General features: G+C 47.8%; 6 protein-coding genes across 6 annotated transcripts; 3 read left to right on the forward strand and 3 right to left on the reverse strand.

The window, feature by feature from the left end:
- Positions 1 to 450: 450 nt before the first annotated feature.
- FOBCDRAFT_16961 (uncharacterized protein) lies at positions 451 to 2,075 on the forward strand. Its single transcript, XM_031174107.3, has 2 exons — positions 451 to 975; positions 1,063 to 2,075. Exons 1-2 carry the CDS (start codon positions 756 to 758, stop codon positions 1,845 to 1,847), a joined length of 1,005 nt encoding a protein of 334 aa, XP_031050892.1. The 5' UTR covers positions 451 to 755; the 3' UTR covers positions 1,848 to 2,075.
- A 55-nt stretch (positions 2,076 to 2,130) lies between these two features.
- On the reverse strand, positions 2,131 to 3,249 carry FOBCDRAFT_16963 (Longin-like domain-containing protein). Its single transcript, XM_031174108.3, has 3 exons — positions 2,954 to 3,249; positions 2,866 to 2,900; positions 2,131 to 2,809 (listed from the first exon to the last, which is right to left on the reverse strand). The coding sequence occupies exons 1-3, from the start codon at positions 2,985 to 2,987 to the stop codon at positions 2,231 to 2,233; spliced, it is 648 nt and encodes a 215-aa protein (XP_031050893.1). The 5' UTR covers positions 2,988 to 3,249; the 3' UTR covers positions 2,131 to 2,230.
- Positions 3,250 to 3,563: 314 nt separating this feature from the next.
- Positions 3,564 to 4,911, reverse strand: FOBCDRAFT_215553 (Elongator complex protein 5). Its single transcript, XM_031174109.3, has 3 exons — positions 4,598 to 4,911; positions 4,374 to 4,542; positions 3,564 to 4,317 (listed from the first exon to the last, which is right to left on the reverse strand). The coding sequence occupies exons 1-3, from the start codon at positions 4,754 to 4,756 to the stop codon at positions 3,614 to 3,616; spliced, it is 1,032 nt and encodes a 343-aa protein (XP_031050894.3). The 5' UTR covers positions 4,757 to 4,911; the 3' UTR covers positions 3,564 to 3,613.
- A 156-nt stretch (positions 4,912 to 5,067) lies between these two features.
- On the reverse strand, positions 5,068 to 6,117 carry FOBCDRAFT_288696 (Asx homology domain-containing protein; the record flags this gene model as incomplete). Its single annotated transcript, XM_059611729.1, has 2 exons — positions 5,068 to 5,744; positions 5,794 to 6,117. 2 exons carry the CDS (start codon positions 6,115 to 6,117, stop codon positions 5,151 to 5,153), a joined length of 918 nt encoding a protein of 305 aa, XP_059466793.1. The 3' UTR covers positions 5,068 to 5,150.
- A 697-nt stretch (positions 6,118 to 6,814) lies between these two features.
- Positions 6,815 to 9,249, forward strand: FOBCDRAFT_155515 (uncharacterized protein). Its single transcript, XM_031174111.3, has 7 exons — positions 6,815 to 7,229; positions 7,283 to 7,382; positions 7,432 to 7,595; positions 7,642 to 8,012; positions 8,065 to 8,097; positions 8,151 to 8,281; positions 8,331 to 9,249. The coding sequence occupies exons 1-7, from the start codon at positions 6,854 to 6,856 to the stop codon at positions 9,142 to 9,144; spliced, it is 1,989 nt and encodes a 662-aa protein (XP_031050896.2). The 5' UTR covers positions 6,815 to 6,853; the 3' UTR covers positions 9,145 to 9,249.
- Positions 9,250 to 10,321: 1,072 nt separating this feature from the next.
- FOBCDRAFT_177163 (general substrate transporter) lies at positions 10,322 to 12,830 on the forward strand. Its single transcript, XM_031174113.3, has 7 exons — positions 10,322 to 11,113; positions 11,164 to 11,209; positions 11,263 to 11,343; positions 11,393 to 11,428; positions 11,481 to 11,546; positions 11,602 to 12,259; positions 12,318 to 12,830. Exons 1-7 carry the CDS (start codon positions 10,618 to 10,620, stop codon positions 12,528 to 12,530), a joined length of 1,596 nt encoding a protein of 531 aa, XP_031050898.2. The 5' UTR covers positions 10,322 to 10,617; the 3' UTR covers positions 12,531 to 12,830.
- Positions 12,831 to 15,897: the final 3,067 nt, after the last annotated feature.

The following is a 15,897-nucleotide window of genomic DNA, read 5'->3' on the forward strand; positions in this document are numbered from 1 at the left end:
GCTTCAGTGCTGTTCCTTATTCCGTCATTTTGCGGAGGAGCTCACCTCAGCTTTTTGATTCAACGTGTGTATCAATGGAAGCTGGCTGTTTCAGACTTGGGGGTTCAGTGCCCAGTACGCACCTCAGTGTCCGCGATTCGTACATAACCTACCTAGCCATACCTAAGCAGCTAGAGACAACTCTCTTTTTAACCATATTTTTCTCCTTCTACATCCCCTGAAACTCTTCAACAGACGGTCTGAAGAATCAATCCTTGGAACCCCCAGTATTTTTGCCTGCACAGCCTCTTCTTCACGAGGGTCACTTTGACAATAACGGAAAGGACCCTGAACAGAAGTGCTACAAACATTACGTACCTACCAATTGCTCAGCCTCATGCCTTCGGTTGCTTGGTTACATGAATACAACCAAGTAAATAAATAGCACAGCCGAACGCTCCTGTGCGCCCTATCTTGGAGCTCTTGTCACCTCTATCGTCAAGTCAAGCTTCCTTCAGTAACCTCCTGTTCTCTCGAGCCGGGGGAGTCCGGTTCGAGCCGACGAAACCTCATGCGCCGCCCCCAATCGCATCAGTCCCTCGCCCCGCGACGACGCCGGTGATTGACGTCTTTCTACTACTTCGAATCCATTGCTTTTTCTACTACGAATTATACCCTTTCACGAGACTGTGAGCTTACGTTATCCTACCTCGACGCAACCCCGCGCCCTCCCAATACTTGGGGAAAATCGCAAACCTTATCCTCGAAACCGAATCATGAGCAGCCTTGACTCGGTCGGGTCATTGCTTGCGGCCATTGCGACTCTTTTATCCCAGGGATTGCGAATCCTCAGTTTGGCCGACAAGAGCCACTGGGGACCGGACGAGCACGAGCAAGTACACGCCCTTGCTTCTGCGTTGGACGAAGCCAAGAAGGACTTTCAAGAATTGGCACCTTTGGTTAATGGACAGATATACTACGAAACCGACCGAAAACGTACGTATTCTCCGATGCAGGCATTCCCATTGGCTTCAGGCTTCTACAAAGTTGAGTGATGGATCCGTTTACTGACTTATTGGCCAGATGAATCCATCGAGGAATTGAGAGCTCTCAAAGCTCAATTTACAGCTCATATAGAACAAATACGAGATTGGAGTCGCTCAGGCGGCCCAATCAACCCAATATGGGTCCGCGAAACACATGCTTTACAGCGAAAATTGCACAGAGCACAATGTCGAGCAGCACGTCGAATATATAGCTCGGAAAAAGAAGGGTCGGCAAGATGTTTGGGAGCTTTCCTCGTCTACCGACAACAGCGACAATGGACGTTAAATAAGACCGTGCCAGACGAGGCCGAGTATTCGAGAAGATATCGAGAGGAGCTACGCTTATGCAATACTATTGGGTCGTTTAAGCGATTTGGCGATCGAGATATTGCTTTCGTTTGCGATTATTGTGATGGTCACATAGTATGGGAGGATATTGAGAATATGCCCTCGATACGGACGTTCCAAGAAGCCGCCGCGTCTCCAATTTTGACACTATCACCAACAATCGATAACCCTCACTGGCAAGCAACAGCGTTTACATTGTCTGGACACCAAGAGAAGCAGGTTGTATTTGCGCCCGTAGCCATCGCAAATCATATGGCACCGCAACCTCGGGATTGGCAGGCCGGTTTACTGTGTCCATATTGCGAAGTGGAATCAACAGAACCTCAAGAGCAGTATGATGACGAGGATGCATATCGACCAGATTTGGGCTACGAAGACATGGAGGCGTTTCAGGAACATCTTGAATGGCAACATACAGTGACGGCGCCAACCTCTCAAGCACAGGCGGCTTCAGATAATTGCATAGTGATGTAGTTCAGAGTAAGTGGTCGGTTTTGGGACTTGTTAACAAAAATATGGTGTTTTCCTTGATGATTTTGGGTAGAGCAGATGACATCTGGAGTTTGGAGTCTCATACGGTATTACCTAGGTGAGACAGCATGGTTTAGGAGCAGCATTGAGGTTATGATTAGCAAGAATTGCCAAAGCCAGCACGGATAGACGAATTAACTTGTCATAAATGATCACATAAGTACACAACCCAGCAGCATCCCCTCTTGATATAAGGACACTACTTGGTTCTCATATACCTCTGGAATGTTGAATCGTAGCTCTCAAATTGCACACTCCCAGAGTAAAGTACAAGTGGCCAGACTTAAGTATTAGATGTATGAATAGAAACAGCTCGCTTGCATTTCTTAAAAGAACCGCCAATACAGGAAAAAGATGATGATGAACCCAAGAGCCGCAAAGGGTCCGTACTGCTTAAGAAGCAGTTCCCAGTTGATACGCACAGCAGCTCGTCGATACTTTTTGCTATCATCACGCAGCCTCGAGCTGATCTCTCCCATGCGCTCCAGACTATCTCCACGGTAGAGTAAATCCTCAATGTTCTTGGTCATTACCTTTGTCACATCGCGCAGCTCATCGTTAAGTTTATCGAGGTTAGCCGAGGCTCGGGAATCGGCGTAGGTTGTCTTTGTCTTCGAGATGAAGGTGTCGAACTCCATGAAAGCGTAGGGTCGCAGAGCAGGAGAGTGGACCTGAGATGCTGGGTAGGTGGTTGTGAACTCGCGTGCGAGGTCGGCTAGGTAGGTAAAGGCAAGCTTTCGAGGGTACGAGGGAGCGCAGATGGCGAGGAAGACGATATCCGAGTCGATGAGGTAGTGCAGCGTATGGTTGGGGGTCTCGATGGAGGCCTGGGACTCGGAGTTGCGTGTGAGCTTGCGGAGGACCTGGCGCACGTTCTGCTTGGTCTCTGCGAGGGTGGACTCGGCCTGTTGAGAGGGTTCGTAAGCATGAAGTCGCGGTAAAGCTGAGTTGTGGAGAGTACCTGTTCATCATCGACTGAGGCACAGAGCATAAGGCCTTGTAGTGTATTAGCATATATATTTATGGTATTATAGAGGATGTTAACCTACCATCAAGCCTTGATATTTGCGTAGAGTAGATCATTGTAGTGGTTTGTGGTTAAAGTGCTGGGTAGCAGGGGAAAGTTGCGCCGGTTTAGAAGTGGTTTGTTTCTTTGGCTTGAAGACTTCCAGCTACCACTACGTGTCAAGAAAGACAGGCGATAGAGGGATGACGTCGAAGGGGCACGAGACTGAGCCACGCCAAGAATGGTCAAATGCTATTTCAACGATCGATTTGAGTCTCTCATAGGAGATTCTCTCAGCTTCTGACTTGCAATATTGCAGTTTGATCGTTTTGGCTTTTGGAGGATCTGTATGTATGGTCGATGGCCAGTGGAGCTGGCGCATGACAGAGGGAGCTCCGTGCTGATAAGATAACGAACCAACTTGTCATTCCAGTTCAAGATGGTAATTTGTGGTGAAATTCGGCATTCGAATATTTTTGTATTTCATCAAGCAATACTTACTTTGGAGTATTTTTGCAAAGTAAACTCTATAATGACTGGCTGTGTCAAACACCCCTGCTATCACTCTGTGATTGATAGGTTCTATAACCTGAAGGTCATTTAGGAACCTGTAAACGCCAAAGTCAATCATCATGACTCTACAACGGCAAAGGTCAAAGGTCATAATGCGTGAATTCTATGTGAAAGAACTCGTGTCTCATCTCTATATCTCATCTTCCTCATCGTCAAAGTCATCCTCTCTACCCATTTCGTAAAGAATTCTTCCTCCTTCTCCTGCACCAATGTCCGTTTGCGCATCAAAGTATGGCAACACAATACCCTCTCGATCCTTTCGTTGCTTCTCTGTGAGCCCCAGATTGAATGTACTCTCAGGTTCCTCCTCTCCTTCGCCGGTCTCTCCACTATCCGTTGGTGCTGCGAACATTGGGTGGTCTGTAAGCAAGCACACCTTGCCGGGTTGCGGCGCTGTAACCAATCCCTTGGAGCTGAGAATAAACTTTTCTGAAACCGTTCTTCCACTTCGTCGTCGTAGTTCCATATTAATAACAACTCCATTGCTGTCCTCATTCCGATCTCTGCCCTTCTCTCCAAGACCGACAAGTACACCCTCACGATCTTCGTTCAGACCCCACTCTGGCTCCTGAATGCTCCTGTTTCGAGCCTTCTGACGCTCAATCTCTTGGTAAAGACTCGATAGTCTCAGGATAGCAGTAGCGAGGTGGCATAGTACAGTGAAGGGATGAGGTTCATACTCGCTGAACGACCTTGGAAGTACTATGGGTACATCATCATGGTATGTGGCGACGATAGAGACGGCTGGCGTGATGATGCTTGAGAGAAAGCTTGCCAGGGACTGAGGAGCGGCAGATGCTAAGGCGTTTAGTGAGTCGACAATCACAACGGCCCCTTGAGATAGTTAGTAACGAGATAACCTCCTCAGATCATGACTCTGCTGGGCTTACTTTGAGTGGGCTTTCCCTTGTCCAAAAGAGGGTTGAAAGCAGGATAATGATTCAACAAGTCTTTGCGCACAGTTTGAAGATCTCTCCCCGCAGCTTTTATGAAAACATCTGCATCTTGTGGTTTCTTCAGTGTTACCAGCGAGAGGAAGATAACCTGTGTCTTTGCAATCTGGATTTTCCACGTTAGTCATACTGGCTCTCATGTTTTAGGGGACTTTTAGTACCTTTGCCCTTGACACAAATTCGCTAAGGACTGGTCGCGCAGGTTGTTCGAGATTGTCGATCACGAGAGTAAGAGGGCTTGCGCCGTCACGAAGGTTGAGGAGTTTCTGTAAGAGCAGCAGACTGTGCGATCGAGCATGGACATTCGAGGTTGGTGCCATCGTATGTTAGGGCACGTCTGAGGCTCGGATAAGCGCTGAATCAATGGTGGCTGGTCACGTTCAAGAAGTCGGTTAACTTGTCCGTTCTGTTAAAATGGTGAATATATCTTTTTTAAGGCTGAGAGGATGAAATATTCTAATCAGCGCCTGAATCTTGTTTGTGGTGGATGTTGCTAAAATTCAGTGGGTCATCCGTCTATCTGTCACTCCATCATCTCCCGCTTTCATGATGGACACTAGGTACTAAGGTAACTATAGCTTGCAAGCTCAAGCCATGATAATGAAGTCAAAATAAAGCAAATTTCATCCGGTGTCAAACTGCGGCGTAGTTCTTTCATGGATGAATGATAACGCCCCAATTCATCGTTTCGCTCTTTACCCGCAAATTCTATCCTCAAGCAAGCTCGTCCCTTGTATCGTCGCCATCAATCTCCATCATCGAGCTTTTTCGCTGTGAAATAGCCACAACTATAGGTCCCTCGTGCGCCGGGTCACATCTTTGAAGTTCGTCAACCTCAGAGTCAATGTCAGGATTGTCTTTCTTCTCCGAAGTGCTATTCTCCATATCGATGTCCTCTTTCTTGTCGCCTTCATTCTTCACTGGCTCAGTGTCCTCCATTGTGACATCGCTTGCCTCCTTTGACACGGCAGGTCCTCGCTTTGTCTTGAGCTCTGGTGGTAGCTCGACATCCCATTCATCTTTGAACTTGTTGTCCAGAAATTCGTCGAAATCGCCCATCTTGCGTCTTTCATGAGCTGTCCAAGCATGCGCTAGCCATTCAGGATCATGCCGGCCTTGGGCGATGTTTTCTGTGTAAGCAGCACAATCGTAGCGGAAACTGTCGTCGTTCATGAGTGATGCAAAATCAGGACAGGCATCCTCCGTGCCAGGACTGAGAATGTGCTGGGAATCAGGGAACAGTGCCAGGATTTCCGCCTTCTCTTCTTTGTCGAGAGTATCCCAGGCCATCGGATTCGACAGTATGCTCTGTTTTCGTTAGCGATCTTATCAAGTTATAAAAGACGGAGTGCCTTACTCTGAGATCAGCTGAAGCTAGGGGTGATTTAGGATCCGTCAGAATGTTATCCACGTTCCATTTCGACTTTTTCGGTACTTTTTTCACGAGGACCCTCCGCTTGCCTTTGGCCATCTTCAAAGGGGTCGTCGCTGTGGTGTTTTCTCGACCATTGAGCGAAGTCGAAGGCGTATCCGGCGGCTGGTCTGCCATCGTCAGGGTACCATAATCCTCATGGTTAGGGGCTGAGGAGAGGGGAGACGATGGCAGTGCGCTCTTCCGTGCTTCATTTGATTCACCTCCGTTGATGCCGACAGTTATAGTTTCCTCATGTTTGTCGGCCATAGTCGTGAAAGGGCAAAGATGGTATGGTGCAGCACAGCCTGATCTTAAAAAGGGCAATGCCGGGGGAAAGACTTTGCACTTGCCGTTGGTCGCCGAATGTAGCAGAATCACAAAAGCTCCAGGAGCATCGAGATTGAAAGAAGAGAAAAAATTGCCTTTCATAGAAGTTTGATTGAAACACCTTCAAATTGCCTCTTGATGGTGGCCTTGAAGAAGATTCAAGGCGACATGGTAGAAGTCTAGGGTAAGCCGCTCCTGCGCTTTTGCGGTCCTCTGCAGCAAGCTGACAAAGGCCTTAACTGTTACACCAAAGCCATTTGCTATCAAGTTTGTTGTCCATTTTTTTCATTTTTTTTTTTTTTTTTCATTTTATCTAAAAGAATCTGGCCGTTGCCGAGACGTTGGATTAAGTTTATATAGCTCCGTTTTCGGCAGTCAATCGTCATATCAGCTCAGAACCCCCAAACTCTTGGGGTCAACCATTCCACGCGGCATTGAACCCCTCACTGATCAGCACGGAAACCCGGCCATGTACACAGAGCTTTGTCCCCGCTATGGACGGATAAAAGCGAAAGACAGAGGGAAAATGCGTGGTCCTGGAGCCGCAGGTGACATGAGCTGCGGGTAAGCTAATAGCTCAGTTTCAATATATATCTCTTGTTTATCCTTTGCTCTATATCTGCCACTCAATGAATCTTGGTAGTTAACTTCAAGCTACACCATTCGATAAAACACAATGGCACCTAACCAACCCCTTTGTCTTGGATACAATGGAATACATCCCTTTTCCAAGGTTGAGATTAAGGATCGCACATCTGTTCAAGAGCTCCTTCGCACTGTTCTTGATCCTCTAGAGCCATTCTTCTCTCCCCAAAAAGCCCGTGTCAAGTGTCCCGGTGCAACAGCAGTTCGATTCGACCAGACTGCTTCAGAAGTCGAAGGAATATGCCGTCCACTCTGGGGTTTGGCTGCTTTACTGGCAGGTGGTGGTGATTACGAAGGCAAGGAATGGTGGATTCAGGGTATCAAGTCAGGGACTGATCCAGAAAACCCCGAATATTGGGGTTATCCTCAGGACAATGACCAAAGAATGGTTGAGATGTGCCCCCTTGGTAGGTCCCTCCATACGAAGTCTCATTATGATGGACAACTGACGATTTATTAGGCTGGGCGTTGGCTGTTGTCCCCGAGTTTTGGAGCAGCCTTTCTGACAAGGAGAAGAGTAATGTTGAGACATGGCTAGGAAACTCAATCAATGAGAAGAAGTCAGCTCTCAACAACGTACCAATGATTCACTGGCTAATCGTCTTGCAGTATGCCCAACACTAATTGGCTATGGTTCCGTGTATTTGCCAACCTGGGGCTGAAGAAGAACGGCGGCAAATTCTCCCAGGAAAGACTTGACAGTGACATTGAGCACCTTGAAACCTTTTATCGTGGAGGAGGCTGGTCCAACGATGGACCAGAAGGCATCCATCGTAAGTTTGAGGTCGCAAGATCTTAGCCCTGACTGACACGCGCCAGAAATGGACTATTACTCGTCAAGTTTCGCAATTCAGCTACTTCAGCTATTGTACGCCAAGTTAGCAGGGGAAGAGGACCCAAAGCGGGCAGAAGAATTCAAGAGGCGGGCACAACAGGTCGCTCTGGATTTAATCCATTACTTTGACGATGAAGGCAGAGCCATCCCTTACGGTCGAAGCGTAGGCTACCGTTTTGCCATGGTTTCTTTCTGGGGAGCGCTGGCCCATGCCGATGTTGAGTTGCCTGCACCGTTGACTTGGGGCATGGTGAAAGGAGTTGTGTTTCGTCACTTGCGTTGGTGGCAGACCCAAAGTGATATTTGGACATCAAGTGGTACACTGTCGATTGGGTATTCTTACCCAAATATGTATGTAAGTATTGTTACTCCCTGATTATGCTGTTGGCGACAACTAACGAAATTAGATGGCGGAGAACTATAACAGCCCCGGAAGCCCCGTAAGAGTCACATAGATTGACTCTATGATATATTTGCTAATGAGAACTCCTAGTACTGGGCATGCCTCGCATTTATGTGCCTGGCAACACCAGAAGATCACCCTTTCTGGACATCCGACGAGGAGTCAACTAGTGGTGTAATCCCCAAGACGAAAGCTTTGAGCCAACCGGGTCATATTATGAGGTAGATCCTACCTTATATGTACATTCATGTGATACTGACGTTAGTGCAGTTACATTGGCGGCCACTGCATGCTTCTGTCGTCAGGACAAGCTTGCAGCTACCCAATGAAAGGAACCCATGCCAAATACGGCGGATTTGCTTACAGCAGCGCATACGGATATTCGGTACCCCCCGGTCTCTTTTCCCTAGAACAGTATGCACTGGCATCGCAACTCGGGCTCTCGGATGATGGGGGCGAGTACTGGAAGACCCGAAGGCTTTGCGAGTATGCGGGGATCGAGAACCGCGAAGGTACCCCAGTTCTCGTCTCGATTTGGAAGCCTTTCCCAGATGTCACAATTCGCACCGTCTTGATTCCTTCACAAGAAGAAACCCCCAACTGGCATCTTCGAGTTCATCATATCAAGAGTGGTCGTGAGGTCATGACGGCGGATGGCTCCTTTGCTATTTCCAATGTCAACTCAACTAATGGACGATATCTTGAACCATACGATGAAACAAAGCACGAGGGAACATCTCCCAAGATCATTGGCAATTACGATCTAAAGACGCCCGATGGTTGGGCAAGCGGAAAGTCGGGGGCTTTTGCAGTATCGAAAGGCGCTGTTGGCATCAAAGCTTTAGAGCCGGCGGAACAACGTCAGGCTATGCTGGTTAATGCGGATCCGAACTCGAACTTGGTTGAGAGCAGGAGCACAATTCCAACTCTGCAACATACTATCAAAGCTGGTGAGTCGGTCTGGTATGTCTCTGCTATATATGCCAAGCCCTCGGGGGTTGGGGTGAACAAAGAAAGCTATCTCGATGGATGGGCCAAGACTCCTCCCATCCCTGGCTGGCTAGAGAAAGAGATGAATGCTTAACCCCAAATGTTAGGACAAGAGGTAGGCTTGAGTGGAAGGAATTAGATGGAGGACACGGGATTTGAAAGATCCCATCAATCAAAGCATCATATTATCTTCTCCTCATCTGAAGTCCTGCTCCCCGCTTCGTCTATGCCTTCTTTGCGGGGAGGGCCTGCAGCTTGTCCCAAATCTTGGCACAGAATGACTTCCGGAGTAGATTCGTCAGTCTTAGAAGCTTGGCTGTTGAGGCTGAGGTGATCACATTCGTTCATTTCGACACGATATAACCTTAAAAGAAAGCTCCGCATTCGCTCATAGTTTAAGTTGCCTAGAGGCTAGACTCATGTGCGATCCCCGCCGGAGAGACTCAATTCCACGTATCAGATCATGAAGACGATCACAACTCTCCCCAACACCCATGTCATAATCAATCGACTTCAGCCGGCGGACGCTACCAGTGGAGCTTCTCTCCACAACCCCAGGATCCACGCGGCAGTCTCTGTCACTCCCCCGCATGTTGGCGAGAATGATCAAAGACGCCCGCATGTGAGTTGTCAAGGCCTCGGTGACATCTTGGAAGAATCTACAGTGCCCCCAAAGTTCGTCTCGGATTCCTCTCAGCGGCGTCTGGACATTTCGCAACATTGGGGTACGTTGCTTCTTCCGCGCTTGATAGCGCAGCCACTTTTTGACGACAGGTGAACGTCGATTCGTGGACTTTTTTATCCGCCGAGATCTTTAGACTAAGCGAACCAATTCATGCGCTTATGGATATACGGTTATTCTACTGTCTCGGCTTTGGACTGGTATACTCACTATGTCGAGCCTCGCGGGCAGATGGTGTTTTGAACCTTGGGACGAGCATCGAAAGAGCTTGTATGGCTATAGCTTGAGCGAGTGCTGGTAATATCGATGCGAAACAGGATATTGACAAGGGTTGTGGTTTCATTCGGGCGTGAGTCTGCGTCGACTGTCTAGTCTGTGCCTCTAATTTGCACAGACAGGCAACGCATCAAACCCTCCTCAACAATCTGTGCAATTGACATGGGGAGTTTCTATCTTACACCAATAAGGCCGATGCGCCGATATTGGGGGTGAGAGTCGTCTTGATGCGACCCCAGACTTGGCTGTCACTGGTCGTTGGACGATCAGTTTCGGGTAGTGGTGGTCTGGAGTGTCTAGGGGAGCTTGATAGCTCGAACACTGGACCTTAGCCGGACGATCATTTAATATCCTGCGAGCTCCCCTCGAGATTCAGATTTTCTCTTCAGAGATCACACCACAATCAATTATTGGTGCCTTTCGACCTTCGAGCTTGCCTCTTATATATTGACAGCTCCACATCTTTGTTTCGACTCAAAATCCGGGGAAACAAGCTTAAATTTAAAGCATACCCTCTATTGTTCTTAGCTTGGAGCCCACTCCCATCTCAACGATCCTCGGCTATCGCCACTCAACTACCCCCAATAGTTGTCTTCCAATACCGCAACCATGGGTCTCGCGGGCATCCTCAAGAAGGTCATTCGCAATGATGCGATGAAAACTGACCCCGAGGAGATTTACAACTGGCGTGTCTTCGCCATTGTCGCCGGCTCATGCTTCGGCGGTATGTTGTTCGGTTGGGATACTGGAGCTATCGGCGGTGTCCTCGCCATGAAGGCCACACAGGAGCGATTCAACTATACTCCTGAGGCCAAGGTTACACTTGACCAGAACATTGTCTCTACTCTCCAGGCTGGTTGTTTCGCTGCTTGTTTTTTCACTTCGTACTTTACTGAGAAGTATGGTCGACGATGGTGTCTCGTTGGAACCGGTATTGTCACCACTATCGGTGTTATTCTTCAGGCTGCCTCCACTGCTAATGGTTCTCTTCCCCTCATGTACGTTGGTCGCTTTGTTGGTGGTCTGGGTGTCGGAGCTGCTTCGTCCTTGGTACCCCTTTACGTGTCTGAATGTGCACCTCGAGCTATCCGTGGTGGTTTGACCTGTAAGTCTTTCTTTCACAAGTCTATGGGGGCTGTTACTAACTCTGTATAGCTTTCTATCAGCTATTTATCGTTACTGGTGTCATGCTTTCGTTCTGGTAAGCTAGAACTATTGATATCGTTTTATGAAGCCAGCCTAACATAATATCAGGGTCAACTATGGCGCTCTCCTCCATCTCAAGGCTCCCACGGTCTACGCCCTGCCCCTAGCTCTCCAGGCTCTTCCCGCCGTGTAAGATTCAACGTTGTGATATCAAAGACTATAGACTGACAGGTTCTAGCCTCCTGATCACTTGCATGCTGCTGGCCCCTGAAAGGTAGGACATGTCGATTCCATATGCAAAGGAAATATTCGCTAACAATGAACAGCCCTCGATGGTGTGCACGCAAGGATGACTGGGAACGTGCCAAGTCTATTCTCATCGACCTTCGCATGTAAGTCAATTTTTGAACTGGAACAGGCACCATTAAATAACATTGCTTCTTATAGGCTTCCCGAGGACCACGAGTATGTCCAGGCTGAGATTCAGGAGATGTCTGCTCAACTCGAAGCTGAGAAGCGATTGACCGGCGACGCCTCTGCCTCAACTCTCTGGAAGGAACTCGTCACCATTCCCGGAAACCGAAAGCGAGCCATCATCTCTGTTCTCCTCATGATCTGCCAACAAATGACAGGTGTTAATGCTGTCAACTACTACGCTCCTCAGATCTTCCAATCTCTCGGTATGACTGGTACAACCGTCTCACTCTTTGCCACTGGTGTCTACGGTATCGTCAAGGTCTTGGGTTGTGCTGCTTTCCTCATCTTCTGTGCCGACTCTCTCGGTCGACGACGCAGTCTTCTGTGGACCAGTGCTGCCCAGGCTCTTACCATGTACATCATCGGTATCTACGGTCGCGTCGAGCCTCCTGTTGCTGGTCAAGGCATCTCTGCTTTTGGATACGTTGCTATTGTGTGCATTTACCTCTGGGCTGCTCTCTTCCAGTTCGGTTGGGGACCTTGCTGCTGGATTCTCGTCTCTGAGATTCCCACTGCCCGTCTTCGAGCTCTGAATGTCGCCATCGGTGCCGCTACTCAGTGGCTGTTCAACTTCATCATTGCCCGAACGGTGCTGACCATGCAAAAGACCATGGGACCTGCCGGCTACGTAAGTATTCGATGCAATCATCTTGATGAGTTTGAGATAGCTAATCAAAACTTGACAGGGTATGTTCTTCATGTTCGGCAGTTTCGATCTTCTCATGGGTATCTTTGTCTGGTTCTTCGTTCCCGAGACCAAGGGTCTCAGTTTGGAGCAGATGGACGAGCTCTTTGGTGTTGGCGACCTTCACAGCAAGCTCGATGCCGAGGGTCCTGAAGGCGCCCGCACGCCCAGCATCCGGGAGGAAGTTGCCGACATCAAGAACACCAAGCACTAAATGCCAAGGTTTAATGAATCGGTGGACAAAGGAGATGTGATCAGGGGGTGAAATCTAATTCAAGATCAAGTTTGATGAGTTTGGCTGTTCTTTAGGAGTAAAGCATGAGGATGATATATCTAGCAGTCTGCGGGCACATGTACCGAGTTGCAGCGACACCTGAATGAGTTATCACGATCAGAAGGATATTGCAAGCTTTCTGTGCCTGGTTCAAAAGAAACTTCCGGTTAAATGCAACAATCTTACCAAGCTAACTACGGCACGCACATATTGACTTTCTAAATTATCCGGAGAGTGTCCTCAATTGCTAACGCTTTTGCCGACGTGTTGTAATAATCCGATTGGCTTTGTCCTTACGAGTTATGCAGAAGATGTTATCACAAATCAAGGAGGAAACACGTTGAATCTCAAAGGGAACCGAGCTAAGCTAGTGACGGACCGCGTTTCAAGATCAAAGTATATCTTCGAGATCGCAACGGTCTGTGTGACGGTGATACCAAACATATTTCACGTATCACCTATCCTCGTGCAGTGGAATTGACCCGATAGGCTGATAACAACAGGCCACGGTGAGGCGTGCCCAGCTGTGCTCGGAAGCTTTCCTATGAAATATGGTTTCAAAGAGTCAGTCATGGGATGCTAATAGTCTGAGCATGACTAGGTCTAGGTTACTATGGCAAAGTTAATTATCCCTGTTTAGAAGGTTATCGAAGTGTTAAGACGGAAGACAAGCTCCTTTTCTCGCCATGATTGTCTAGGACTAAGGAGGGCTCTAGCTCTTTTGGTTCGAAACTCTGTAAGGTCCCGTGTGCAAAAGTCCCTGTCGTAGCAAGCGTGGTTAAGGAGTTGATAGTTTGTGCGGGGTTTGTGCGTTGTGATTTGTGTTTCTGTGTGATTTAAATGTCAATCATTATCTGCCAGCGCGAGATCGGACCGAAGAGAACAAACCGTGAGATGTTGACAAGGGTAAATGGGTTATGTTATACTGTATTGTGCTAGTGTATAATGTTTGCGAGATTATTCAACATGGGGCAATACCTCAATACCTACACAGAAAGACTATAGGCGTTACAATGACAGTTGACAGCCGACAGGGCACTTGTTAGCAGACATTTAATGCATGCAGTGAGAAATTGATTTTGAGATGAAGCAGAAGACCCTGTCTCGGAGAACCCAACGTCCACTGCCGAGCAGCCAATCAGCTCCATTTTCCACCCCTCATGGAAGCTGACCCGGTGGTTCTAGGCCTTCTTGGCACTAACTTACAGCTACGGGGTACAGGGCAAAGGCCTCTAACGGCCAAGGCTGACCCTCCTATTCGTGGACGTGACGGTAACTCTTCTCAGGGCCACTGCCGACAGTAGCGTCTCGCTCTATGTTGTGGTGGTGCCGAATTTTGGTGGGATCGGCAATTTCACGTTTATCAGCCAAGCAGAGGAAAGGATTGTCCTACGACGACCCCTTTTGAGGGTCGATTGGGTTGCAAGAATGAGTTATAAGGATCTGGATAAGGCGAGTTGAGGACAGCTTTTTGCGACGTCGTCATTTAAAAAATAAAAATAAAATAAAATAAAAAATAAAATAAAAAGAGCCTAAGCCCTGGTAGGCCAGATTGACAAGGGTCTACCCATGGTATTGGCTTGTGAGTTTGAGATGGCGTTTCATCGTTTCATGTGTTTTTTTGAGGGACCATGATTCAAGAGAGAGAAGAGCGAGAGTGAGGCGGTAGAGTATGCAGTTGCTGTTTTGCATGAAATAAGAAACGTCTGGTGATATAGATTCAACGTCTTCTGTCGTGTGATTTGATGTTCATGCAGTACGAGTAACATCTTGTGTAAAGATAAAACTGGAGATACTAGCCACTACTAGAGTAAGTACCCCAGAGCCAAGACCAGTCCAAAGTCCAGGGCCTGGTATTTGGAATTTGATTTTGACCCTCCATTCCCTGTCGTGACCTGACTCGTCTGCCGCCTCACACCTCAAAGATCCCTATCTCAACCCTCAGGCGACAGGGATTAGAAACTATTTCTGCCCTATGACAGCGGCAGGCGGATCCGAAACATATGAAACTGGCGTGACTTTGGGTTTTCCTCATGTCTCTTAGAAGCCCACATCAACCCCATTCCCTCTGCATGTTGGTACACACATACATGTAAGTGCATTATAACCAAACTTGTCATCTGTCCGTGTGTCGTCTATGTACGAGATATCATAGGACACAGACACAAACTGTCACGGTGACGATACGTAACAAATCGTCTCTCTCTAATCGGATGTCTCGGTTGCAGCCTTGTTGATCACCCAAACAGCCAAGAAAGTCAGTCTTGAGGGCAATGCTATGCGATGCGAATGCGATGCAATGCAGTCTCTGGACCCACAAGACAGACAAGCATGGACGTTGAAAGTAGGAAGTTTGTTCTGTAACTCTCTGTATCTATGGAGTCTATTTTGGTGGTTAGGTTAGGTTAGGTTCGGTTTGGTTTAATGTTACCTGTTCAAAAGTTGGGCTACCTTACCTCACGCTACGCTACTTTGTACATATCCATGCCATGCCAGGCCATTACATGGATGGTTAATGTTTTGCCCTTGTCGTCAATATGGGGCATTGGATGAGGGATGGACCAAATCACCTCAATCTTTCTTTTCTCTTTGTTTTCTCGTTCCCCCCGCCTGATCCAAAAAGAGAAACAAGTACAAGTAATATTCGTCTGTTCTTTTATTAGTTCCTGAATTCCTATTTCAGTTCTTCGTATTCTCTACGTGTTCCGTTGTCTTGGATGTCTTTGGAAAGTCTCACTTTTACACCAGCCCTACAAGGACCCAGCCAACGGCTTGACATCCAATCTCAGAAACATCATTGCAATTATATATGCGCTGTTCATTCATGCCCTTGCCTATGGCCTCAAAACACTAAAGTCACTACTACTGCTGCTTATATGAATCCTTCGCGCCCACTGCGACCAACACTCGACAACCCCGAGCTCTTTTGTTCACCAAACTCCACACGAGTGCAGCTTGCGTCGGCAAAAGTGCTGACCGATTGCTTGATCATCCAATCGGCCATATCGAGACCCTAGGTGCATAGTAGCTGCATCTTAGTCTTCAGGTTGATCGAATTTGGGGTCCGCTCTTTGACTTACACGGGTTAATGGCGGTCGAGAACTGACTCTTGGAGATTTGAAAATCATATCCACTGCATCAACCTTGGATCCTACTATTCGCCAGTGTTGAGGTTTTAGGTTATACGGCTTCTGGATGTTTTCCTAAGAAGCTATTCGCCTGAAACTTCTGGTTTATGTCCAGAAGAAGAAAGACTATCACAACTTGAAAGAGGATAAAGACATTAACAAACAGAAACAACATTATT

Source organism: Fusarium oxysporum, chromosome II (assembly GCF_013085055.1).
Source record: "Fusarium oxysporum Fo47 chromosome II, complete sequence".
In the NCBI taxonomy this organism is placed as follows: Eukaryota; Fungi; Ascomycota; class Sordariomycetes; order Hypocreales; family Nectriaceae; genus Fusarium; species Fusarium oxysporum.

Excerpts from the sequence above, each read along its gene's own strand:
- FOBCDRAFT_16961 (XM_031174107.3), top strand. The coding sequence starts at position 756 with ATGAGCAGCCTTGACTCGGTCGGGTCATTGCTTGCGGCCATTGCGACT. Across the intron at positions 976-1,062 it reads CTACGAAACCGACCGAAAAC|ATGAATCCATCGAGGAATTG; the intron begins GTACGTATTCTC and ends CTTATTGGCCAG.
- FOBCDRAFT_16963 (XM_031174108.3), bottom strand. The coding sequence starts at position 2,987 with ATGATCTACTCTACGCAAATATCAAGGCTTGATG. Across the intron at positions 2,901-2,953 it reads GCAAATATCAAGGCTTGATG|GCCTTATGCTCTGTGCCTCA; the intron begins GTAGGTTAACAT and ends ATACACTACAAG. Across the intron at positions 2,810-2,865 it reads CCTCAGTCGATGATGAACAG|GCCGAGTCCACCCTCGCAGA; the intron begins GTACTCTCCACA and ends CCCTCTCAACAG.
- FOBCDRAFT_215553 (XM_031174109.3), bottom strand. The coding sequence starts at position 4,756 with ATGGCACCAACCTCGAATGTCCATGCTCGATCGCACAGTCTGCTGCTC. Across the intron at positions 4,543-4,597 it reads AATTTGTGTCAAGGGCAAAG|ATTGCAAAGACACAGGTTAT; the intron begins GTACTAAAAGTC and ends TGGAAAATCCAG. Across the intron at positions 4,318-4,373 it reads CAAGGGAAAGCCCACTCAAA|GGGCCGTTGTGATTGTCGAC; the intron begins GTAAGCCCAGCA and ends AACTATCTCAAG.
- FOBCDRAFT_155515 (XM_031174111.3), top strand. The coding sequence starts at position 6,854 with ATGGCACCTAACCAACCCCTTTGTCTTGGATACAATGGAATACATCCC. Across the intron at positions 7,596-7,641 it reads TGGACCAGAAGGCATCCATC|AAATGGACTATTACTCGTCA; the intron begins GTAAGTTTGAGG and ends GACACGCGCCAG. Across the intron at positions 8,282-8,330 it reads CAACCGGGTCATATTATGAG|TTACATTGGCGGCCACTGCA; the intron begins GTAGATCCTACC and ends ACGTTAGTGCAG.
- FOBCDRAFT_177163 (XM_031174113.3), top strand. The coding sequence starts at position 10,618 with ATGGGTCTCGCGGGCATCCTCAAGAAGGTCATTCGCAATGATGCGATG. Across the intron at positions 11,344-11,392 it reads CTCCAGGCTCTTCCCGCCGT|CCTCCTGATCACTTGCATGC; the intron begins GTAAGATTCAAC and ends GACAGGTTCTAG. Across the intron at positions 11,429-11,480 it reads ATGCTGCTGGCCCCTGAAAG|CCCTCGATGGTGTGCACGCA; the intron begins GTAGGACATGTC and ends AACAATGAACAG.